The 25,917-nt window shown below is 53.8% G+C and overlaps 1 protein-coding gene across 6 annotated transcripts in view; it reads right to left on the reverse strand.

Annotated features, from left to right (window-relative positions):
* ARHGEF10L (Rho guanine nucleotide exchange factor 10 like) overlaps positions 1-25,917 on the reverse strand; it is a gene marked incomplete at its 5' end in the record, with an annotated part of 133,179 nt that overhangs the window by 16,023 nt on the left and 91,239 nt on the right. For all 6 annotated transcript variants that reach the window (XM_080921207.1, XM_080921206.1, XM_080921205.1 and 3 more), the window contains 5 exons: positions 3,531-3,679; positions 8,763-8,917; positions 10,324-10,547; positions 12,348-12,434; positions 18,438-18,559. In XM_080921207.1, coding sequence (XP_080777333.1) covers positions 3,531-3,679; positions 8,763-8,917; positions 10,324-10,547; positions 12,348-12,434; positions 18,438-18,559 — 737 coding nt within the window. The remainder of the gene's footprint in view (positions 1-3,530; positions 3,680-8,762; positions 8,918-10,323; positions 10,548-12,347; positions 12,435-18,437; positions 18,560-25,917) is intronic.

Here is a 25,917-nt window from a genome sequence, read left to right on the forward strand (position 1 = left end):
GGCCTCTTTCCCAGATTGGCCCCCACTGCCCTGCTATCTGGTACCCTGCACATCTCCAGCTCCCTGTGCCTGGCCTGGCTCTGCTGCCTTCCTCCTGGTTACCCTCTTCTGTCACATGTCACACATGACATCCCCCACCCAGCCCAGCCCTCACCCCAACCTTCCAGCTCCTGTGTCCCCTCTAGCCAGGGCTGGCACTGTCCCCCCCCCACCCCGTTCCAGCTACGGCACTAAATCACCATGCCAGGTAATACCATAGCTTTGGGCTCTCTCCAACGGCAGACTCTGAACTCCTGAAGAGCAGAGGCCAGATCTCCGTCATCTTGGTCCCCTGAGTGCCTTACAGTGAGGACTTGGAAATGGGTGACATACTCATTCTGCACCCAACACCTGCTCACTAGGACAGTCCCCTGACCAGCACCTGCTACCACCACCAATGAACCAGATACAGGGTGACCAAGGTGCAACCCTTGAAGATGCACTACCAAAAGATACAGACACATAATCTGGTCCCCCGGAGTGACAGAAAGTCCTTTTTGTTGAGACAGGCAGACTAGAAATTAAGACTCCTGATGAGGCTTGTGCTCAAACCCTGACTCTGCCTCTCTCTGGCTGTGCAACCTCAGGTGAGTTACTTAACCTCTCTGAGCCTATTCTCACATCTTTTAAGTGGGAACGGCGCCCTTCTCAGAGGGTAGCTTAAAGATAAAATGAGTTTATATATGTAACATGCCTAAGCCCAGGCCAGGGTCCAACAGGGTCCAAAATTGTCACTTTCTGGGGATGGAGGCACCCAGATGAACCCTGGTGTCTTCACCTCGTGCCCGAGCCGCAGAGAACCAAGAGTTATAGGGACACATCTTCTAGCTTGTGACAACCATTAGCTGGCTGCCCACTCTCCGTGATCCTCCTGAATCCTGGAGGAGCATGCGTGAGGCGGGTGTCACAGAAGGCTCTCCTGGAAACCTGCACTGTGTGGAGATACTGAAGAGCCTGCAGGTGCTGAACTCAGGCTCAGGACAGCCATATACAGACCGTATAAACACTCTGGAGGCCCCCCGGGGCTGCCGGGACCCACAGGCAAGCCTGGCGCCGGCTAGCCCAGGACTGAGGTCATTAGCGGCAGTCAGACGGAGCCGACTCTGGCTCCAGCGTAAGATGCCGGGGTGGGCGGCCCTCCATCCAGGCAGAAGGCTGGCTCTATTAAATATACATGGTGTGATCCCGTCACTGAGCTATTGCTGTGCTGTATGCAGGGGCGGGCAAGCTGCCACCCATCTGCACAGAAGCTGCCCGGAGGCCCAGGAAAGCTCTCCCTCTGGCTCTCTCAGCCCCTGCTATGGGGACCTCCTAGCCAGTGGTCCTGGACTTACTGCAAGATGCCCAGAGCAGGTGAAAGGCCATACTGATCCTTCCTTAAAAGCAAATGGTCCAGCAATAATCTTAAATCGTGACAGACTCACAAGGAACCAGGAGGACAGTTGGCCAGAGCCAGACAGCACTGGCTGGTGAGGGACAGAACCCCGTGAGGGCAGCCCATGCAGGCTCGACAAACCTGCCCTGTGCCCAGCCTGCACTCCTGGGTCAGGAGGGGATGTGAGAGGGGCCAGCAGGCCTGTGCTGCCGACGGAGGCCCACACCACCACATTCACACCCATGCAAGCAGTTTGAACCCTAGGCCTCGGACAGGCAAAAGTCAGGGAGCTAGGCATGTAAGGATAACAGATGTCTAACCACTGCAGAGAGGTTCAGATACCTAGTCAATGTCACAAAGCACAGTGAAGACAAGCCAGGGTCCCATCTCAGCTCTGCTCACAAACAAGCTCCCTCCAAGGGTGTGGGGCACTCTACCATCAGTGACTGGGCTAGAGGTGGAGCTTCTGCTTGAGACAATCCCGCCCACTCTCTCCTCTAAGAAACCTCCACTGATCAAGTCTACAAGACAGCTGGGGAGTCTGTGGGCATAGCCCAACTTTCAGCCTGGTCCCCAACTCCACGGCAGCCGCCATCCTCAGCTCCCCAAACCCCATCCCTGAAAAAGCCTTCTGCAGGAACAGCTCTTGGGAACCACAGCTAACCTTGCCCACTGTCCTTTCACGAGACAGAAGAGATGACAAGGCCTTAGAAGGGAAGTGATGAGGGTCCTCCAGGGTACAGCAGGGGGCAGGAAGAGGGTCTGTGGTCACAGCCACCTCTTCCTGCTCTATCCCTCGGAAGAGTGGAGCTGTTCTCTCACCAGCAACACTGCCCTGGTCACTGTGGCACTGCCCAGTAGCACCAGGGAGGTCACAGGTCCTCAGTGCTGTGCTTGAATAGCTTTTGAATGGAACAGATCCCAGGGGGACAGCCAAGGAACCCCCAGCTCTCTCTCTACAAAGGACAGCATGGTATGTAGACATGAATTCAACCCCGGAACTCAAACTTTAAAAGAGGGGTACATGCTTATATCCTAGTACAGGGGGTCGAGCTGGGATAGAGGTAGGAAGATCCCTGGGGAACACATCCAGCCAGTCCAGCCGAATCGATGGCTCCCAGGATTTGAGAGACTCAGAATAAAGGTGGATAGAGCCTGAGGAATGACACCCAAGATTGCATACACCACACACACAAACACACACATACAAACATACACATACACATATACACACACACCACACACACACATACACAAACACACATATACATACAAACACACACACACAACCACACACATACAAACATACACACACATATACACACACACCACACACACAAACACACACATATACACACACACATACACACACACCACACACACAAACACACAAATACACACATATACACAAACACAAATACACACATATACACAAACACACATACAAACACACACATACATACACACAAACATACACACATACATACAAACACACGCATACAAACACACACACAAACACACACATATACACAAACACGCATGCAAACATACACACATACACACACACACACAGAGACCATTTACAGAACCCCATGCCTCAGTTTCCCCATTTGTTCAGTGAGGATTGAGTCCTCCAGGATCCTACCCTGACTACCTACATGAGAGCAGCAGTCAGCTCTGCACAGCGCCTGAGCTATCAAGTGTCAAATTAGAGGTGTCCAAGGCAGAGAACCTAACGGAGGCAAGAAGACAGGCCCACACATGGGGGCATGCCAGAGAAGCCTGCCTGGGGATCTTTCCAGGCTCCCCTCAGGGTCTGGTGCCATATCTGATCCATCAATAATTCAGAGAAATCAACGATGGCAAATGTCACCAGAGTACCACTTGGGAAGCCACCGAAGCTCATACCAGCCACAGAGGATGGAACATAGGATGTGGCAGACAAGCCCAGCAGGGCCCATGAAGCCAGGTCGTCCTGGTGAAGACAACACAGCTCTGCCTACAAGTGGCCATGACAGGACCCAGGGGCCTACAGCCACACCTCTTCTTAAGGAGCACAGGTCACGAGATGTCTCCACCTAGCAGTGACTGGGAACGCAGTCCTGGGAACGGGTACCTGAGTCTGCAGAGTGACAGCATCTAGTACGGTGACCCTCGGCCCACAGCTGGCCCACGCGGCGTCCTCCAGGCTCAGCAGCGTGCGAATAGGCCCTGGGCCCACAGTTAAGCACATGGGCGGACTCTCCAGGTCCCAGGGAATTTCACCTACGGGAGAGAAGGGCACAGGTCAGGGCTGGCTCCATACCCCTTCCCCAGGGTCCTTCACTCTCACTTCACTGGGGTGACTGCCCTGCGACCACCCTGGATTTCCCTTCTTCCCACTCCCCCATTCATTCACTCCACACGTGAGCTTGGTGTAGGGTCCTGCCCTCTGGGAAACCACACTGGGTGGAGACAGCAACAGCCAATGGTTATGAGCTGATATGCCAAGCACCCAGGAAAAAAAAAAAACTACACCTGGAAGATAGAGACACAGGGGCTTCTGGGAGAGGCAATTTTCACATCAGTGCCTGCCAGGAAACAGCAGGATCCCAGAGTCCAGGGACTTGTGACCAGCGTGGACCTGATACTAAGAACCTTGAGTAAACCTCCCTAAGTGTCTCAGAGTCTTAGTTTCCCCATCCGGATGGGAAGGGACTTTGCTGAGACCACAGCTCATCTGAACAACATGTGGATTTCCATCAGACCCGAGACTTCTTTCTTTCCCTCCACGGATGATACCAGATGCAGGGGCTGAGGGGTTGGTGAGAGGCTCTGAGAGGTGGCAGCCCCCACTGCTGATCCTAGAGACCAACACATCAGCCTGGCCTGGACGGAGTCTCGCCCTGCCCCACCCACAACCATGCTCACTGAGAACCACCCCCTGCCGATCACAGTGGCTAGACAGTGCCTTCAACTCAAGACACATCCCAAGTCACATCTCAAACCTCACCACGCCCCAGTGACTGCTCTAGGCTGTCAGGGTGCTGGGCAGGAAGGAGGTTGAGGGGGAGCTGAGATCCAGTGAACAGGGCAGGACACCTTAGAATTCAACCTTCCTGACGCTGCACCCCTAATACAGTTTATGCTGCCGTGACCTTCCCGGCCACAAAATTATCACAGCTACCTCATAACTGTAATTTTGTCACTGTTATGAGTCATAGTGTAGGTACCTGGTACGCAGGACATGGGGCATGTGCCCTCTGTGAAAGGGTCATCTGACTCCCCGAAGGGGGTGTGACCCAGTGCCTGAGAAAAGCTGCCTTAGTGCAGTAGGCACAGTAACTGGGGGCAGGAGAGAAGACAGGGTCAGCTGCTGGGTACCCTGAGCCCCTTTATCCCTGTTGTAGGTTCCCAGAAGGAACAAAAAGCCGCTGCAACAGACATACCCTCCTCTGGGCCCGCCGCCATGTGGTAAGACCGAGAACGGATGTCCCCAGTTACCGGGGAAGCCACCAAAGTCCTCACCTTATCCTCTGGCCATGTATGTTCAGCTTGTCCCCCCACCTCTAGGCTCCCCCTGGACCTTGCTTCCATATCCCCAGCCTAGCTAATAAACGAAGAACTGGGAACCCCCTCCCCAGGTCACAACACCACGCTTTCCAGCTCAAAGGAAGACCACATGCATAGCAAGCCAGCAGTCTGGGGTTCTGAGTTTTTATGTCCATTTGAACAGGGACTTGACCTCTCTCAGCCTCCATTTCCTCATCTCTATAATGGGTATGACAGCTACCACCACCCCCCAACCCTCAGAGTGCTATAAGGAGTCCAGGGGCTGTATCTGCTGACCCAACACAGCATGGGGCACCGGCATCAAGTGCAGGAGGTCAACCCTGAGTCCCCTCCGAGACTGTGACAGTCTCTCTGCCCATGAATGAATTCTTTAGCTCCCGCAAGCCTGCACGGCAGACACTGTCATTAGCCCTGACTTATAACTAACATACTGTCAGTCCAATTACCCAAGTCACAGCGCCACAGTCGTCCCTGTTCACTGGCTCCCAATAGTCTACAGGAGCCAAAGCCGGCACCATTTAATTAAAGGTGACAGCAGAAGCCTGGAGCAGAGGACCTCGGCGAGTCCCCCAAGGAGTGCCGGGCCACGCAGCATTTAAACCCAGAACTGGGTCTGGCCTGACTACCTTCAAGGCCTGCTACCAGCCCTCCTCTGGGACTGCTGTCTGGGAGGTGTGGGTGACCAGCAGGTAGCAGGACCTCCGTAGCAATGTGATACTGAACCAGAACCACCAGACTCTGGGAAATGCAAGGCTCTGGAGCGCCCCCTAGTGACAAGAGGTGAGGAGTGTCGTGGCCAGAGGCCACTGTGGCTCAGAAGGTGGAGAGGAAAACTCTTGGGGAAAGGAGCTAAAGATTCTGGGGGTGCACCTCAGAGGCTGGGAATCGTGGTTCACCCAAGGGCACGGCAGCAAAGGCCGAGAGATCCCCGTGTCTGCCACCCAAGGGCAGTGCATCGTCACAGCTGAAGTCCTGAGGGTCATACAGACACTGGCCATCCCAGCTCCGTGGGCTGGTGTCCCCAGAAGCCCTCTAAAGCCAGGAACTCTGATAAAGATTAAATATAAATTTCTATCAGAAAGGACACTGGCCAGGAGCCGCTGCCAGAGCCCACGGGGGCACCCTGAACGTTCTGACCTTGCCGGGACTTGGTTTTCTTGACAGGCTGGCCTCTAAAGTCCTTCCGTCCCCCAATTCCCAGCTTCACAGACTACAAAGGTAGTCACTGAGCCTGGGCAGGACTTGGGGGGGCTGTTCCTCCGCTCACCCTCCCTTCTCAGCCCTTGAGTAACTGTAAACAAGCACACACAGTCCAGAACCTGCGCTCCCAGGCCCACACCCGCCCCTGTGTGACAGCCCATTTATCTAGGCTGCATAACCGGTCAGCAGAGACAAAGGCCTGTCTTGGCAAAGGCACCTTCAGGGTGCCAGCATCCCTCCTCCCCCAGCCTCAGGTGACACAGCCTACTGGGCTCCCACAGGGGTTCAGCTCTGGCTGCTGATGGCAGTGGGGGTAGCGGGGGACACTTCACTATAAACATCTTATCCAAGACCAGCTCCAGGATGAAGCAATTCACATCTCAGACATTCCTGGCCAGAGAGGTTCTGGAGGGGTACTTTGAGGCTGGTCTAGGGGCGGCACAGAGAAAGCTCTGCTCCCGGGCCATGTGGACTCTGAGACCTCTGTTAAGTCACAAGGTGCCGTGGGCTCTAATATGCTGCTAGGGAACCCAGAGAAGGGAAGACCTCTCAGAGGCCTTGACAGCCATAACCAAACCAGACATGAGGAGAACGGGATCCTAGAGGGGGTGTGAGAGCAGGCGTGCCCACCCTCCTGTCAGGAGGCCAGTGCCTAAACTCTGCTTCCCTCTACTTCCTAATGGGCTGAGACAGACTCAAGGCTCTCGTGAGCAACCATCACCCCTGGACCTTGGCGAGTTCCACTTAGTTTGGTTCTTACCTAGCTCTCTTACGGGGTCCCCCATGATGCCAGCCATGCTCCTGACTCTGGCCTTCATACACACTGGTCCTTCTGTTCCGAACGCTCGCCGCTTGCCTGGCTACCTCTCTAGTTCTCAACCTCAGCATCTGCCCATTTTGGGCAGGACCTGGCCACCTACCCCACCCTACTAGGTAGTCGTGTTCTAACAGGGACCCCAGTCTTACATCAGGAGCTCCTGGCTTCCTGCTCGAATACAAATCTATTCTGATCTCCCTCTGTAGACTTTAAACCTCACAAGGGCAGGAGACATGTCTGTCTTGTTGGCTGCTGTATTCCCGGCATACAGTGGATGTTTATACATGTCAGGAGGAGCAAATGTTCGCAGGGCAGACTCCTCAAAAATGGGGTAGAATACCTGCAGAGTCCTCTGAATAGCTAATAGGCTCCATCCTCAGGCTAAAGGCCAGTGGCTGAACCCAAAACTCCATCAAGGGCCAGACTGTGTCTCCCCCCAAAATCGCTCGTCTACAGCTCTGACTATACCAACGCCTCAGAATTTATTCTTCCTTGGAGACAACATTCTAACATTCGATGTAACGAATGGACTGGGATGGTCCCTTACCCAGAGTGGCAGGCGTCCTTGTTAAAGGGGAGACAGAGACACAACAGTGCGTGACCAGGGAGACATCCTCGTGAGGACTGTGAAAACCCAAGTGGCGCCCCACAAGTCAAGATGCCGCTGGGAGCTGAAGAAGCCTGGCACGGATCCTCAAGGGCCTTGATCCTGAACTTCCATTATTTGAGCCACTGCTGTGGTACTTAGCTACGGCCACCCCATCCCCCACCCACCTAAGCACTCCTATGAGTAGTCAGGGCTGAATGAAGCCTTAGTCATGGCGTCCGGGGCGCACAGGAGGGTGGGTGGTCCCTTCAGAGCCTCTTGTCTAAACCTTCGAGCATCTGAGCCAGGATTTACATTCACACACACGCTCTGCTCTGTCTGATGGTAAGAGGGATTTTTTTTCCCTTCTCCCCCCTTTAATTAAAAACTATAAATGCCTTATCAAAAGCTAATTAAAAATACCAACATAGTGCCAAGTAGGGGGAAGAAAAAAAAAAAAAAAACCCTCATTGCAAATATCCGTTTATAACCCTGCAACAGGCTGCAAGAATGGAGCTGAGCGGAGCTGGCAGGAGGGGGGAAGGGGGGGGGAAGGGGGGAGGGAAAGTGCTGTGGAGCCTTGGGGCCTCAGAGCTTGCCACTGGGTCCTCACTCCCAACCTGGGGGTTGAGAGAGCCTCGGGGGTTCAGGGACCAGGACTCACAGGGCTATGAAGAAGTTGTGTTCCTACCGCCCTGAGGCTCAGGGCACTGGTGCCTGGATCAGAGGTGACTCTCCACGGTAGCACAGAGACGGACATCACATGCTTGACATTGACAGCGTAGCGCTGCTGCCCTTCCACTTCAGGCTCAGTCACTCGGCCAGCAATGGCTCGGCTAAAGACAGCCCAAAGGTGCCTCTCCTTCTCAGCGCCCATTCTGGCCTGTCCCCAGCTCTGAGTTGCTTTAGTTCACCAGAACCAAGAGATGGGCGCCACCCAATTCTCACTTTCCAGAAGAAGAGCCCAAGGCACAAAGGAGGGACCACTCATGGGGACACAGTTGACACAGGGAGGGGCCTGAGCAAGAAGCCAGGTCTTTCCAAAAACCACACCCAAGTGGTTTGGCCCGTGGAGCACTGTCCCCCACCAGTGCCACCTCCTTGGCGTGCCTTGTTTGATCTCTTAGCAGAGGATCCAGGTTCAACCTGGTGTCCAGATGCACCCCCATACCGTCCCACCCACCAGTTCTCACCACTGGTCCGAGGATAGGCAGCGAGGGTCCCGTCCTGTAGGCCGGCAAGCAGGTAGAAGGGGCTGTGGCGCAGGCAGAGCACGGGCTGCGGGCCTGGGCTCTTGCAGGTGGCCAGGCACTGGGTACCAGTGTCCACACTGCCATAGAGCAGGATGCTGGAGGGAAAGATGGCATCACTAGGACTCATGGGCGACTTGTGAGCACCGACCTCCATAGGTTTCACTTGACCACCCTCGTTTCTCCTACAGGAACCCTGGCGTCTGTCACGGGACAAGTCAGGGCTCTGGCTCCAGAATACAATGAGGAGAGTACTGGGTTCCAGTGCCACCCAGAGCTGAGTTCAAACCCAACCACCGACTCCCAGCTGCTGACCTGCAGTGGTGACCTTCCATTTTCTCCAGCAAATGGGCCGTGGTGCCCACTTAAGGGCCATTGGGGAAGAAGCCAGAAACAGAGGCTCTGAGGCACCGGGTACCATCTAAAGGGTATGCCCCAGGGCAACCTCTCAGAGGCCAAGGGTGATCAGCAGTTCTCATGGGAAGGGTGTGTATGCTCGAACTACCAAAACCCACCAAACTGTGTACCCCAAAATGGCTAAAATGGTGACTTGCTTCACTTTGCCTTTTGCTTTTTAGTTTGTTTTTTAAACCAGGGTCTCCGTGTGACCTGGACAGGCCTCAAAATTGCTCTGTAGCCAAGGATGACCTGAAAGCTCTGATCCTCTGTCTCCTGCCTCTCAAGTGCTGGGATCGCAGACATGAGTCACCACGTCCAGTTTGAGGCATTTAGGGACAGAACCCAGACTTTGTGTATGTTGTACAGGTGTTCTTCCCACTGAGCCACACTTCCCGTCCCCCTAGTAAGGTGAATTTTGTAGTGCATGAAATTTATCTTGGCTCAAAACTAAAATTAAATCACCAAATTCACCAAATCCCCCAAAGTCCAGGCCCAGACTGAGCCACTAGGCCACAGGCCCAGAGTGGACTTCAGGGAGGTTAGTGTGGCTTTCTACTTCTTCTTCTTGGAACTCTGGCTTCAGCTCCTCCCTGTGTGGGAAAAGGGATTGGCGATAACCCCCAGGCTGCAAGGTCATTGTGAGAGAGCCCACTCCGCATGTGTGAGAGGCACACAGTAGGTACTCGGGAGACACATAGCCTCCTACAGGGCATGGTGAAGATGCAGGGGGATTTCTTTTTTGGACAATCTGTGTACCCACACAGCCTGCATTGAGACGGGCGTGGCACTGGATGCTACACCGAACTGCCCACGGGAACCTGAGACTCAACCAACGACGTGACAGGGACAGACTGCAGGGGTCCTGAGCTTCCTCTCAGACTTAATATGGTGTGTCTATGGAAGCACGGCCAGGAAGTGGTGCTGGAGGTATGGGGGCCGTCCGAAACGATATAAGCCACTCCTGACACTTAGATCCCACACCGGCTGTCTCCAGTCCCCATTCCCCTGGTGACAATGATCTGGGGAAGGGGGCTTTGGTTAGTGGCCCACGGAGGGACTTCCTGCAGCCCTCTGCCTGGCAGCACTAGCCACCCCTTGTCCTCACCTGCCGTCCTGCAGGCCGAGGCAGACAGTGGGGTGCGCTGTGGCTGAGGGATCGGTGGCCGCCCGGCTCTCCTCTGCACCCTCAGCCTCCTCCTCTGGATCCGGAATGTACTCTACACAGAGCACAGGGGACGCCAGGGGGAAGGACTTGACAGTGCGCGGCGAAGGCCGGTTCAGGGAGAAGATCTCCACCTGGCCACCAGCACCCTCCTGCCCACCGCCAACCTAAGAGCAGAGGACCAAAGAAACTGTCAGGCTGGCAAACAGAATCTCTTCCTAGGGACCACACCCTCACACAGACTCATATACACAGACACACATAGACACACACAGATACAGACACACACACAAACACATAGATACACATGCATACAACCACACAAATGCAGACACACACAGATACACACTTATACACACAGAAATACACACACATACACACAGATACAAACACAGAGATTCACACACACAGATACACACAGACATACACAGATACACACATATGCACACAAAAATGCACACACATACACACACAGATACAGACACAAAGATACACATGCATACACAAATATACACACATACACAGATATACAGACAAATACATACATATATACACAGACACACATATACATACACATGTACACAGACACACATATGCATACTCACATACAAACATACACATACATATACACACAGACACACATAAATATACACACTTACACATAGACACACAGATACACATAAGTATACACACATAGACACACAGATACACATACACACATACATACATGACACATAGCTCTCAGGGACAGTGATGGAGAGAAACTCCCTCTTTTGTGTCCACACACACCCTGCACCACACACACAAAGGTCACTTGCTTCCGCTACAAGTTAACAAATTACTTTCGGGCCAAAGGCAATCAAGCAGCAAGTACTACCATAAAGTGGGTGCAGCAACCACATAGTTCTCAAGCTTCCCCCTGCAGAGGCCTCCCAAGCAATATCCAGTGAGCCCCTGGTCTCTTTAATGACCCTCTGTCTTGTTCAGTTTTGCTTTTGTGTCAGGTTCATGGTATGCACACAGTATGTGCCTATCAAGTGAATGGATAGGTGCATTATGCATGTGTGCGTGGGCAACTGGATGGATAAGTGGTGGCTAGGTCAGTGGGTGTGTGGATGGATGGATGGATGGATGGGTGGATGGATAGATGGATGGATGGATGGATGGATGGGTGGATGGATGGATGGATGGATGGGTGGATGGGTGGGTGGGTGGATGGATGAATGGATGGATGAATAGATGAGTGGATGGATAGATGGATGGATGGATGGTTGAGTGAGTGGATAAATGAACAGATAAAGGATAAACAGAGTAAGTGGATGCATGCATACATAGATGAATAAGGTCCTAGATGATAATTGGGAAACAGTGAGGAAAAACAATATTTGTACTACAGTCTGAAGCTTAAGCCAAGGCACAAGTGCACAGAGATGGGAAGGAGCACGTACTTCAGCATGGCCAGGGACTATGAAGCCAGAATCTTGGGCAAGAGGACATGCAGCAACCCAAGGAGCACAGAGTCAAAAGTCGGGGCTTTGCGAAAACCTCAGAAATGGAGGAAGTGAATGGAAACTCCATGTGAGATGAGTAATTGTGTTGATGCCTGAGCCCTGGGTGAGGCCAGGAACCCAGCCTCCTGTGACCCCAGCCTCCTATGATCCTGGCCTCCTATGGCCCCAGTCTCCTGTGACCCTCCTGTGAGCCCGGCCTCCTGTGACTCGGGCCTCTGCACGGTTTCCACTCATCTATCTCCTGGAGGTCTGGTCACCTACAAAAGCCTCCTTGAGTTCCATCAGCCTGGATGAGGTTCTACTCCCAAGGTTCCTAGGAAGCCTTTGATAGACAGGGCTGTTAGCCACGTAGGAGGCCTTCTCAGAACCGTTCCTTCCTGGGTGTCGCCTTCTCTGTCCCAGTCCTGAGGACTGACCGCCCCCACCACCCCAAGCTGTGCAAACGGCACTACTCACCCAAAGGTAGCCCTGTGGAAGGGATGTGCTGACAGCTGAGAAGCCCAGAAGGGGGGAGTTAACAGGACTGTGGACCAGACCTCCAAGCTGTGGAGACAGAGACAGTTAATCGGGTTAATTGGGTTAATCGGTGAAGTGCCAAAATAACTAACATTCAACAGGCTCCTGAGCCCACTGGCCCACATGAGAATCCTGAGGAGAGGGTCAAAGAGAGGGACACGGGCCACACGCAGCTCCCTACGCTTCATATTGGCTGGTCGCCCTTCTAGAACCTTCTGTCCAGAAAGGGCCTGACCGGTGCTCTGGGACCAGGCAGCTGCTAGATAAGGCTTGTTGAGGGCCCTCAAGCCTCCCTCCCTACCCCACCTGCACCCAAGCCAATTATTTTGTAGATGGAGAAGACAAAGTCCACAGTGGGGCCAGGGCAGCACTAGGTCACGGAGGAGATGGGTGACACCGCCTGCTTGCTCCTAGAGCAGGTGAGTGCTTGTTCCTGCACCCCCAGGGGCCTCCTGTGTGACTCCAGGAAGCTGTGAGCAAGTGTAAAATGAGACCTCTGCATTAGCATCTGTCTACAGAAGGGTCCGCTGGGACAGGGGCCTGGGCGGCTTGCGTAGGGGACACATGGAAACTGGAACTTGATTGGCAGTCACCTATCGCTGAGCGCCAATGGCTGCTTATATCCCCTGTGGCTGGTGCCTTGTTTCCCCACGCTGACCCGGGAAGCCTGGCTCTCGGGACAGAACAGAGAGGGTGTGCAGGCAGGCTGGAAGGTGCTGTGTCAGGGGACACAGAGACAGACACTGGGCCTTTTCCCAAGCAAGTGCTGCCCTCTTCTGGTGAAGAGCCTGCCAGTCTCGCTCTGCTAGAACATTCTACCAAAATTCCTAACCATCTTTCGGGCAAGAGGGCCAGAAGTTACCTCAGACACCCTCCTCGTGTAACAGTCAGACTGAAGCTCAGAGAGGGGTCAGCGGTGACTTGAGGTCACACAGCATGTTAAGGGCGGAGGGAAGGACTAGAACTCTCTTTACCTGGAAGTCCCAGGGCAGCAAGCCTCAGCGCTGCGGTGTCCCACTTTTTCCCAGGTGGGGATCCAGGGCCCACACACTGATTGAGAAGCCACCGGAACCTCTGTGACCATGCCTGTGCTGGTTGATGGCGTCATCACAGCCCAGACTCAGACATCTCCATGGCAACTCCCGTGGGCCAGGGGATTGGCAGAAATGGGTCTGAGATGGTGGTGACAACTACACACTTCCTTAAAAGGACATGTGTCTGGACTTCAGGCTCACTCGTGACAGAAAGCCCACTTCTGGGAAGCCGGGGGCACGAGAAGGGCAGGGTACCAGCTGGACAAAGGGTTTGCATGAAGCTAGCCTCTGCTCAACCCTGCTTACACCTCAGCTCCCTGTAAGTAGGGACCTGACATCTAGCTGCGGTGGTCTTCAGACCTGAAGGGGACAGCTTAACAGCATGGGGCACAGCCCTGGATGCCCGGTACCCAGCAGCCCGGAGGCTCTTATGGCCTGCATAGAGTTCTTCAGAGCTTGGCATGAACCGCAGCTAAGCAAGTACGCAGCCAGCAAGTCGGCTGATACGGTGTAGGAGCCTGGTCCCCAGGGCAGCAGTGTAAGAGGCGGGGCATGGAGGGAGGTGATTAGGTTGAGGGTACATCATCCCAGGAAGAGATGAATGCAGTGCTCATGGGACCCCAGTTAATTCCCTTGAGAGTGAGCTGTTACCAGATGAACCAGGGTTCTCACCAAACACTGGTCTTCTCGTGTGATCGGCCCCACCACAATGCCGTCGCCCCGAGACCTTTCCAGGGAAAGAATTGGGGGCTGTCTGAACTTTAGATGTTCAGCTTCGGAAACAGTGAGCCAAATGAACCTCTTTTCCTCTTACGGTATCCAACCTCGAGTATTTTATGATAGCCATAGAAAACAAACTATTACCAGTTCTGGTGAATGAGGGTTGGTAGCCATCGGAACAGAGGCTTCTGACCCTGGGAAGCTGAGCGCTAAGCTGTCTGGCTGTTTACCCTCTGTGGGGCTGGGCTACAACCCCAGTGCCACAAGGCATTCAAGCCTCAAGCATCTCAGATAAAGGGGCTTGCCGCCAAACCCAACGACCTGAGTTCAATGCCCTCAACCCACATGGAGGAAGGATAAAATGGATACCCCAATGTGCACCATGAAAAGCCCCCATCCCACGAATAAATGAATGAATGAATGAATAATAAATAAATAATGAAATTTTAAAAATAAATAAAGCATCTCAAAACAGATACACTCCACCCTCCCAAACCTCTGGCCAGGCAGGCCTTCAGACAAGCCTGGTTTGTAACATGTCCTCCCGTGACCTCCTGCGGCCCCTCCAGGGACAGGCCCCCTACTTTAGAATGGAGTCAAGAGCCCAGAAAGAATCCTCAGATTCGCCAGCGGTTCAGCTTTTGGGAACTCCCAGGGGGCCTGCTGAGATGTTCACCTCTGTTCCTTGAACCCCGAGTACCTCAGACACAACTGTGTCGAGTGTGCACATACAGGCATGTGCGCACACCTGCTTAAAGGTCAGAGGTCAGCGCTGTCGACATTGGGCGAGTTTCCTCAACTACCGTTCACCTTCTCTTTTGAGACAGGGTCTCTCACTGAGCCTGGAGCCCCATCTGCCTCTTCCCCCCAACACTAGGATTGCTTCAGGGCCACAGTACACACGCATCTCTTTTAATGAGTGTGGAAATCGAACTCTTGTCTGTGTGGTCAGCATTTACCACCAGGCCATCTCTCCTGACCCTTAGCTGTATCGTTTCATTCTTGCTGTGACCCAGTCAGGGGGCTCAGTTGTCTCTCGCGTTAACAATAAAGATGTGACTTTACACTACAGAGCCACAACAGTCTCCCAGTGCCATACAACCGGAGCATTCCAGGTTGGGGAGCAACTCCGGCAGGAAGGCTCCCCGTCTTCGTCTTTTCCAACGGCCAGCTTCTCTGGGGCAGAGATCTGGCAGGGCCCAACATGGGCACAGCTGTCCACTCCGGGAAGAGCACTGCTCCCCAACCGCCAGCAAGAACAGAATTCAACACACACTTCACCAAGCAGTGACAGGCCAAGGTCTCGGCTACCCAGGAAAGGGGCGGGGCCAGCATACTCCTTGTCCAGCTCCAGCCTCCTTGGGGAAGAAATGGGCTGGCTGCCCGGCCCTGTGGCCACCTGGGAGCCTGAGTGAGCGGGAGAGAAGCCTGGGCAGCTGCCCGCACGCACGTCTGTTCCCTCAGTAATTGGACAAAGCTGGCAGGCTCGGCTCTAAGTCATCCGGCTGCCAGCACGGAGCTGATGGGGCACAGCTGTCTGGGCTAGGTAGGAGGCGGGCAGGGCTGAGCTAGAACAGCCCAGGAAATGTGGCAAGACAGGCTCTGGTAGGTCCCCCAGGAACCCCTTCCTTCAGGCCCATTACCCAGAGATAGTCATGCCTGGCTCTCCAGGCTGAGCAGGGCTGAGTACACTGCCAGCCCACACGTTCTGCAGCCCTAGTAGCTCCAAGTGAGGAGACTCACGAGCCCTCATTTATCTTCCCAGGGTCTGGATGGCAGAGGAGACAGAAGCCCTCTTGGAGACTCCGCCATCCCTCTCTGAACTGTGTACCTGGGTCCCGCTACAGAGGCCACAGCCCAGGGCCACCCTTAGGTAAGTAACACAGGATGAACCCAGACAATCTCCTCTCTGTGGACACCGGCTTCCACTCCAAGGCCCACAGGCCCAAGTCCAAACTCTGCAGGGTAACTTTTTTAAACTATTACATGGGAGACTGGAGAAATGGCTCAGCAGATCAGTTAAGAAGACTGACTCCTCTTACAGAGGAACTGGGTTCAGTTCCCAGCACCCACGTGGCAGCTCACAACCATCTGTAACTCCAGTTCCGAGGGGATCTGATGCCCTCTTCTGGTTTCTGTGGATACTGCATACATGTGGTGTACACACATACACATAAAAGTGAACGAATCTCAAAAAAGAATTAGAGGGCTGGAGAGATGGCTCCGTGGTTAAGAGCACTGGCTGCTCTTCCAGAGGTCCTGAGTTCAAATCCCAGCAACCACATGGTGGCTCACAGCCATCTGTAATGGGATCTGATGCCCTCTTCTGAGTGTCTAAAGGCAACTGCAGTATACTTATGATAAATAAATAATTTTTTAAAAGAATTAGATAAACTTTACGTATTCCATGGCTTTACTCTTTATCCTGATTGGGTGAGGCTCGCTCGGCAGCAGAAGCGATAGCCTTTCTAACTTTTCCCCGCCCCCAGCCCTGGCCTCTAGGTCCCAGCCTCACCCAGTCTCTGACAGGCTCCTGCACTGGCCTCCAAGCCCCAGCTGGCTCTCCTGGCCTCTTCTTCTATCCACAGAGCCTCCCTCCACAGATTCAAATCAAGATTCAAATCAACACCCCTGCCTGCCTCAGGTCCGACGGGGCTTCAAGAATGAAACACTACGAGGCTGTCCCGGGGCTAGCCTCATCACCTGCAGCGATAATCTCAGTGCCCCTTCCAGAACTCACATTGAAAGTTACCGGCCACCATAACAGGACTAGAATATGGCTCCTTTAAGAGACAACCAAGCCAAGCTCAGTCCTATTTCCTGCCCGCCCCCTTCGATTGGTCTGCTCCGTACCTATCTGACCACTTAGAAGGTGGGCTCCCAGGGCCCTCTGGGGTCTGTGTCCTTGCTATGTGGATCTCCGTTCAGTGCCACCTCCTCGAGGGGCCTCCCTAACCACGTAGCCCCCGTGTCTCTGCTTTCCCTTCAGTGTGCCGAGGCCCTGCCTGCCTTTGTCCACTAGGCTGAAGGCAGCGTGGGGTGGTCACACTGCACTCCCAGTTCTAGGATACGGTAGGTGCTCGGGGATGACCTGTGAACGGACGGATGAACGAAGGATGAACTTACATCGCCAGGGTACTCTTTCAGCTCTTACAGACCCCGTCTAGAGCCCAGCCCGTACGGCTCCTGCGATTATTTATCTGTGCTGGGTCCCACGCTCGCTCGCCCGTCCCCGAGGATAGACAACGGTGGCTCCAGATGGAGGGGCGGGCTCTGCCAGGACATAAGGGACAAGTGATGGCTGTGGGGGCGAGCTTCCTGGTGGTTAATACCAAGGAGACTGTAATCAGCTTAAACCAACCCCTTAGCTGACTGCCATTTTAGGGGAGGGGGAGGACCTGGCTGGGCTTTCATCTCCTGTGAAACTCTGTTCTAACCACTCTTACAAGAAGTACAGCTAGACACGAGAATGCAGTGGGCAGGCGGGGGTATGGACGCCACAGAGCATCCCAGGATGAGAACAGTCCCGCCAAAGCCAGCACTGGCCTCGCGGCGTCGTCTTGGGCACAGTGCAGAGTCAAAACCTTCAACAGATGAGGTTTGCCACCGGCATTCGCTGTCACAAAATAATGGAATTTTCCACCCTGTGGCCCATGCTGGTCATTCTCACAGACCCCTTTTCCCTTGGTAGGAAAGAGAGCTCGCAGAAGGAAAACAAATGGCTTGGCCCCCTGGGTCTATAAGCTGGACTGAGATGCTGGGTGAGCCTTTCCGGCTGCAGCGGGTGTTAGCATTTTGCCTAAGCTCCGCCCCACAGTTACCTGGCAACACACAGTTACCTGGTGTGCCTGACTCACTGCAAAAGGGGCTGCCTGCCCCCTCCTCACTCTCTTGTTTTTGCTCTTGCCTTCCTGCTCCCTCTCTCTCCCCATTCCCCCCCCCACCTGTTTGTTCATGGCCAGCCTCTGCTTCTCTATTCTCTCTGTCTCTGCCTTTCTCTACCCCTACTACCCTCTTAACTTCCCTCCCCATGCCCTGAATAAAGTCTATTCTAGACTATACCATTGTGTGGCTGGTACTTCAGGAGGAAGGGATGCCTCAGCATGAGCCCGCAGAGGCTTTCCCACACCTTCCCACACCTCCATACAGCATATCTCCCCTTCTCTTTATCTTTTTATAAACACATCAAACAACACAACCTCGACACTGGCTCTCCCAGGCTAGGCAGGGCCTCCACAGCTACCACCGGCCGAGTCCACCGGCCGGGTCCACTCACCTGCAGGCTGAGGGCCCTGGAGGAGAAGGCGGGGACGCAGCAGGCCAAGATGGGGCACCAGAATGGGGCTTTGCTTTTCTTGTCCTCATCAGGACACAGCCATCCTGGCTGGTTCTCCTCCCCTGCAGCGAGAGGAAGGAGGTATACGAAACTAGTCAGAGTGTGAGCCCCAGCCATAACGACTGGCCCTCGGCCCTGGGAGTCGCCCCAGACCCCAGCAGGCCAGGTTCCGTGGTGACCTCACTGCTGCGATCAGTCCCCCCACCCCACGTGCCTGTTGGTTTGAGATGAAGCTGAGCATCAGGCTATGAACCACAGTCTACGGACCACGGGCAGAGAAATGGGACACCTGAGGGCAGGGTCCCAGCCTGGTCCTACCATGGATCGACCTGTGCAGACACTCCATCCCCCGAGCCTCAATTCCTTTGCCAATGAAAGGGTGACTGGGCTGGGGAGTAGTCGATGGGTAAAGTACTTGCTTGCAAGCATAAGGAACTGAGTTCAAATCCTCAGCACCCCTGTGAATGCTGTGATAGGGAGTACCTGTAACCCCAGTGACAGCAATTAAAGACAAATCTTCGGAGCTCAGTGACCATCCAGTCAAGGCGTGAGTGGGGTTGGGGATGAGATTGTAAGGCTAGATATGTGACTCCATTGGTGGAGCATTTGCCTAGCATGCAAGAGTTCCTGGGTTCTATGCCCAGCACGAAATGAATCCGGCGTGATACACACACCCATAGTCCAGCCCTCAGAAATGGAGGCAGAAGCATCAGAAGTTCGAGGCCACCCTCAGCTCTGTGGTGAGTCCCAGGCCTGGACTGGACCATGTGAGACCTGTCTGCTGAGTGGAGTGGGGTTTGGTGATGAGGTGTCCCTTCATCCTTTGTACAGGATATGCAAAGGCTCCTGTTTTCAAGAACTGAGTCAGATGCCTATGACGGAAGAAGTGAGAGGCGGATCTATACCAGCGATGGTGAGGAGATGCCCTTCCTGACCACCTGGCTGATGGCAGTCCCCTCTGAGTGCTCACTGAAGCCTGTCCTGTTCCCCTCGGTGTCGATGCCCACATGAATCCGTGTCAGCCACAGATCCCGTGTGGCTGTCATCACAGGTAACTCGGTTGTAAGCTGTAAGCTGGGGTCTGGGTCACGTCATTTGCCCCTAATCCCGCAGCACGGACTAAGAGCTCAGAACACATGTGCTCAAAGAATGTATGAAACGGGGATGGAGGGATGACTCAGAGTCTGAGAACTCTGGCTGCTCTTCCAGAAGACCCAGGTTTGACTCCCAGGACCCACATGGTGGCTCACGACTGTCTATAACTCCAGTCCCAAGGGATCCGAATCAGGCACAAAAATAAACAGACATTACATGTGAGCAAATACCTATACACAATAAAATTTTTAATATTTTAATGAATGAATGAGAGGAAGGGGGAGCAAAGAAATTAATACCAGCCCCAGTAATTCTGCCTACTAAGGAGCCTTCCTTTCTTTTTCTTTAAGGTTTATTATGTACATAGTGTCCTACCTGCATTGTGCCTACCGGCCACAAGAGGGCATCAGATCTCATTACAGATGGTTGTGAGCCACCATGTGGTTGCTGGGAACTGAACTCAGGACCTGAGTTCAGACAATGCTCTTAACCTCTGAGCCATCTCTGCAGCCCTGGAACCTTCCTTTCTCCCTGTTTCAGGAACCACCAAGGTGTGGTGGTTAACACTGATTGCAACCTAACTGTCTCTAGAATCACCATGGAAACGAGCCTCCAGGCACATCTGTGAGGGGATTTCTAGCCTGGGTTAACCGAGGAGGGAAGACCTATTCTGATCATGGGCGGCACCATCCCCTAGGCTGGGGTCCTGGGCTAAACAGAAAGGAGAAAGTGAGCTGAGCGTCAGCATCCGTCTCTCTCCGCTTCCTGGCTGCAGATGTGACGTGGCCAGCTGCCTCAAGGCCCTGCCTCCATGCCTTTCTTTCCTTCCATGGTGGAATGCCCTCTCAGGCTACAATCCAACAACAACAACAACTACAAAAAATCCCTTCCCTCCTTGTTCCTGTTACAGCGATGAGAAAAGGGCTGTGGGCCCACCTGGCCAGCACTCCCAGAAATAAAATGTGGATAAAGTGCTCATCACCATAGAAGTGACGCTGAGACACAGGGGTTGGGAAGCAAAACTAGGTCCTGACTGTGGCCTGAGGCAGCACCGACAAAGGGACTTGGGGCTGCTAGGCTCCTATAATCAAGGTCTTCTCACTAAACCTGCAAGAACTGGAGTCCTCAGTGCACTGTCACAGAGGCCTAGCAATGTTCCAGCTCTGTCCAAAGATGCCCACCTGCAGAGCGCCTACAACTCTAGTGTCATAAGGAGGTCATTAATTGTTGGGACAAGAGCCTCCCTCAGTCCCACACTCTCCTCCTTGGTGGCAAACGGCCCTTCGTCCAACCTCCAGGCCAGTCCGTAACAACTCCACAGAGCTCACCGCTGTTTGCAAACACCACTGGTGTCCTGGTCTGCTTGGAGTAAGGCCCAGCCAGACTCTTCCGGAAGACACAGGACCACCCCTCCCTCCCAGCTGCATCTCCTGGTCACCAGGCTCCACAGCTGTCAGCAGTTTCAGCGCGCAGCTCTTGATGTCCCTTTACGAGGGACACTGCCCGGCTACCTGAGCCGTTCTGCAGCTGGCTCCTCTCCTAAAAGCTTTGCCTCACCGCACTCCCATCCTTCCCTCCCGACAGAGTCCCAGCCCATCAGAGCTGTCACGTCCCTCATAACTGCAAGTGTCTCGAGGTTGGGGCAATTCAATTTATGTCCATCCGCTGTGCAATAAAAGCCGAGACCAGCCATGGATTCTGAGCGCTGATCTTCCCCTGGGCTGACACTAGGTGGCGCCATCTCTCAAGATGCTGGCCAGCCTGCTCCAGGTCACACCAGGCATTTCTGGAGGCTGCCTTTTTGGATCTTGTCACATTTTCCAACCCCCACCTATATATGCGTTTCCACGCGTGTGTGTATGTGTGCATGTGTGCATGTGCCCACTCACCCATGCCTGGTTTGTCTGAGATCCTAAAGACGGCACCTGGGCCACCAGGCACGCTAGGGCAAGCATTTCACAGCAAGCTCTTCCACAGCTATTTATCTGTATGGCCTGCGCACACTTGATGGAGCACACACTTCGATCCTGGGCTAATGGAAATGACCCGGGCATGCCAAAGGTTGGCTGGGCTAATCTGGTGATGCGTGGGAGGTCAGGGGTTAAATGAAGTTTTCCCTTCAGATGAGCTTATGAGACACAACCTATTATAACTAAAGGAACCGGGCTGGCTCTGCTCCTCCACAGGCTTCTCCATTCCTGCGTACACGCATTGGGGGGAGGGGGAGAAAGGTTCTCTACCATGCCGGTGGTCCGTGAAGGCCAAAACTATCTATCCGTGCATTTTCTGTGCAACCACTTACACGGTGGAAGCCATACCTACAGACACATGCCAGTAACCAGGGGCAACCTGAACATAACCTTTCTCTCGGTTGTCCGTTTTGCATTGCTATCTAAAATACCCAGGCAATACGACTTGCTTTTATGAAAGGCCAGCATGTGTAAGGAAAAAAAATCACTCCTGGGAGGAGGTCCAGCCCAAACGCCAGCAGGGCCACAGAGGCTGGAGTGAGACACACGGTGACTACACTGGCTAGACGCTTCCTTTAATGCACAGAGGCTGGCCGGTGACCCCAGTGTGGCCCCCATCCCCAGATGAAGCACTCAGCGCTGACAGCATTTCCCAATGGGCCCCGGAAGCAGCCCTTCACACTCTGGGTCCCGGAAACTGTCCCGTGAAACCTAGTCCTGCCACGGAAAAGCCAGCTTCTGCACGTGTGCACACCACGGGGAAACTGCAGTAAAGAAAGTAAGTCACGGGGAAATGGGGTGCCCTGCTGCCTCTCAGTTAAGGCCCAGCAGCCTCAAATAAACACAACTCAATCTGAGAAACCGTCCCTGCCACTTACAGCCAAACAGACCTTTCATGCCAGGCAGGAGACCTGTGGAGCTGGCCCACCTGACAGTCAGATGGGTTAACTCACAGCCCCGCCCCTACACCTCCCCCCACGTCCTCCCTCCCTTCCCCTGCACACCCACAGTCTATCAGGCCCTGACAATTCATTCCCGTGTATATATATATATATTTTTTTAACGATCTGACCTTCTCCCTCCAGATGGTGCCTTTCTTGTGTGCAACTGGGAACACTAAAAGAAAATGGAGTTGCGGCTCCCCATCTGCCACTGCCGTTGTCCCTGTTACAAGACCAGAGCAGCTGGGACCAGATGAGGAGGCTGTGGCCACTGAACACAGAAAGCCCACTGGGATGGGTGACATTCAGGAGCAGCACCGAAGGCACAGCGGTGATTTCAACTGACACCAAGCAGAGGCTTATTTGGGGCCGTGTGTGTCGATGCTCATGGATCTGAAGAGCCACTGAGGCACAGGAAGGAGCTCTGGGGGTGGAAGCCCTCCCCCACCCCACTCCCAACCTAGGAACCACTCCCTCCAATCTGCTAGAAGCAGCCTAGGCACTGCCTAACCCAGCCTTCAACACGGAGCCTGTCGCCTCCTCTAGAGAACAGGGGACCGAATTTTCATCACTTAGAGTTGTAAGGAAGCCTAAAAAGAATATAAATAAATATCCAGGTCTAAGATGTACCAGGCCCTGGAGAAATGGTGGCCATTTTCGATCACCATCCCTCCTCTTAACACGGTGGAGAGAGGCTGAGCCACCTCTAGCCCTGCGGTGTGCTCAGCCTCCAGGGTGCAGTCTTCACCATCGCCGACCACTGTTCTCAAAATTCCCAGATCCAAGGCTGTCTTCCAGGCCTTATCAGATGGCCTAGTGCAGGGAGATGCTGCCAGTCACAGCCAGTCACCAGGTCAAGCAACCTTTCAATAAGTCACCCCACCCTGCGATGCTTGGGAGCCACCCGAAGGTCCTAACTTCCCAGCTAGGGTGTAGAGCCTTGTACCCCTTTCCAGAGAAGAGGGCCAGCGTATCCAAAAAAAAGCTTAGGGCAGTGGTTCTGAACCTGTGGGTCTCAACCCCCTTGGGAAGCAAATGACCTTTTCACGAGGGTCACCTAAGACCAACAGAAAGCAGAATTTTGTATTATGATTCGTAACAGTGGCAAAATTAGAGTGACGAAGTAGCAGCTAAAATAATTTTGTGGTTGACGGGTCATCACAACATGAGGAACTGTACTAAAGGGTCACAGGATTAGGAAGGTTGGGGCTCTCAGAGTTCTGCTGCACCTCAGTTCTCAAGACCCTGCTCCCCTGACCCCCATATCTCCAGGCCCCAGGAGAATCACTGGCTTAGAGGATCCTAGCACTGGGAAGGTTTGCAGAGTTAATGAGGCTTAGATCTAGGACACAGAGGCTTCCCAGGGCTATGGTTGCAGACGTTAGTGCTGAGTAGCCGAGAAGACAGGGGCGGACATACACAACAGGGAGGCTATCCGGTTGCATGCAGCCTCTGAGGCTCCTCAGAAGCCTGCCACACCCAGGCCCTCTCTGGAGAGCTGTCAGCAGGAGAGGTTCTAGGCCCTTGGAGATGAGGTTCGGGGAAACAGAGCCTTAAGAACTGGGGTGCAGGCGCTGGAGAGGTGGCTCCGTGGTTAAGAGCACTGACTGCTCTTCCAGAGGTCCCGAGTTCAATTCCCAGCAACCACATGGTGGCTCACAACCACCTGTAATGGGATCTGATGCCCTCTTCTGGTGTGTCTGAAGACAGATACAGTGTATATAAGAAATAAATAAATCTTTAAAAATAAAACAAATTGTTCACACTGGTCAAGACTCCAGAAAAAAAAACTGGGGTGCAGCAGGACTCTGAGAGCCCCGACCTTCCCTTCCTCCCCTGAGCCCTCCGTGTGTACCCATCACCAAGCCTCTCTGTACAGAGCAGAGCAGCCGTGATGTCTGGGAAGAGCCTGGCCCAGCTCTGCAGCGCTATGGGAGGCGCTAACTCCGGTGTGCATGGCTGTCTCACACACACACCCCGCGCCCCAGCTCCCTGCGCTCTCACCAGAACCCTGTGGCCCGAAGCACCTGCAAGGTCTCGACTCTGATTCCTCCAGAGCTGAGAGCTAAGCAGCTGTCAGGACAGAGCAGCCTAGAAGCCTTGGAACTGGGAACCAAACGGTGTTTTCTGGCTCCAGGTCGCATGGGACAAAGTCTGCCCCAGCCACCCGCTGAACCTTCCGGTGCACCTGGGACCCCATTACAATAAGCAAGGGCCCTTAGAGATCCAGTCAGTCACAGATCGGGGAAACTGGGGCTCAGGAAGGAGGTCTGCCTTTCCCAGGACCACAGGGCAATGCCAGTGTTTGCAGGTCCCCCTCTAGACCAAAGCTCTCCTGTCCCTCCTCGCTCTGTCTTCAGGGGATGGCCATCCTGACACACTGATGCGGGAAGAAAATTAACTATGATAAAGGACTGACACATCTTTAACATGGTCCTGCTCCCTGTACATCACACATACACTCACACACACACATAAGCACAAACACATACGTGCATGCACACACACACATATGCACATCTATACACACATGAACACATACAAATATATGCACATTCATATTCATACGCATACACATAGACATATATACATATGTATACACAAACACACAAATATGCATACACATAGACATACACACAGAGATACACACATGTGAAGACATACACAATACATGCATACATACACACACATGCACACACACACACACACACACACACACACACACGCACACGCACACTCGTGCGTGGAACACAGCAGATGAGAAACAAAAGCAGCCAAATGAAAAGATCAAGTGACTCAAGCCCTAGGGGGCCCGACATTTAAACAGAACTTTGACTGACTTCCTATTGAGGCTGCTGAAGTGACTGGAGATTAGACAGTTCGGGGCTCCCCTGGCCTCAGTCAGCGCCAGGCCCAGCAGCACCAGCCCAGCTCCACAGGACGTCCAGGTTCTGCTGGGAAGCTGCCTGTGATCCCAAGTACCTGGGGGGCTGATGTGGAAGGATGGTGAGTTCAAAGCCTGCCTGGGTCACAGAGTAAATTCAGCTCTGGGAGGCCCCGGCTCAAAACAGGAGGAAAAGGAGAACTGAGTGGCTTAGTCAGACAAAGCCGCGCTGGGCATGACGCCCTATCTCCATCTGGGCAGTAGAAGGGAAGAGGGGGAGGAGGAAGGAGGAAGGAAATGAAAAAGAATAAAGGGGGGAGGCAGGGGGCAGCAGGCGGGGAGAATGGGAAAAGGGTGGGGCAGAGGGAAAAGAGCAGGGGTGCAGAGAGGAGGGGTGAGGGGAAGGGAGCAGGGGTACAGAGGGGTAAGGCAGGGGGCAGGGGGCAGGAAGCAGGGGAAGGTGGGGGAGAGACAGGGGAAGGGGGAGGGGTCAGCGGCAGGGAGACAGGAACAAGGGAGAAGGGGAAGAG

The sequence above is a fragment of the Micromys minutus genome (assembly GCF_963924665.1).
Source record: "Micromys minutus genome assembly, chromosome: 9".
In the NCBI taxonomy this organism is placed as follows: domain Eukaryota; kingdom Metazoa; phylum Chordata; class Mammalia; order Rodentia; family Muridae; genus Micromys; species Micromys minutus.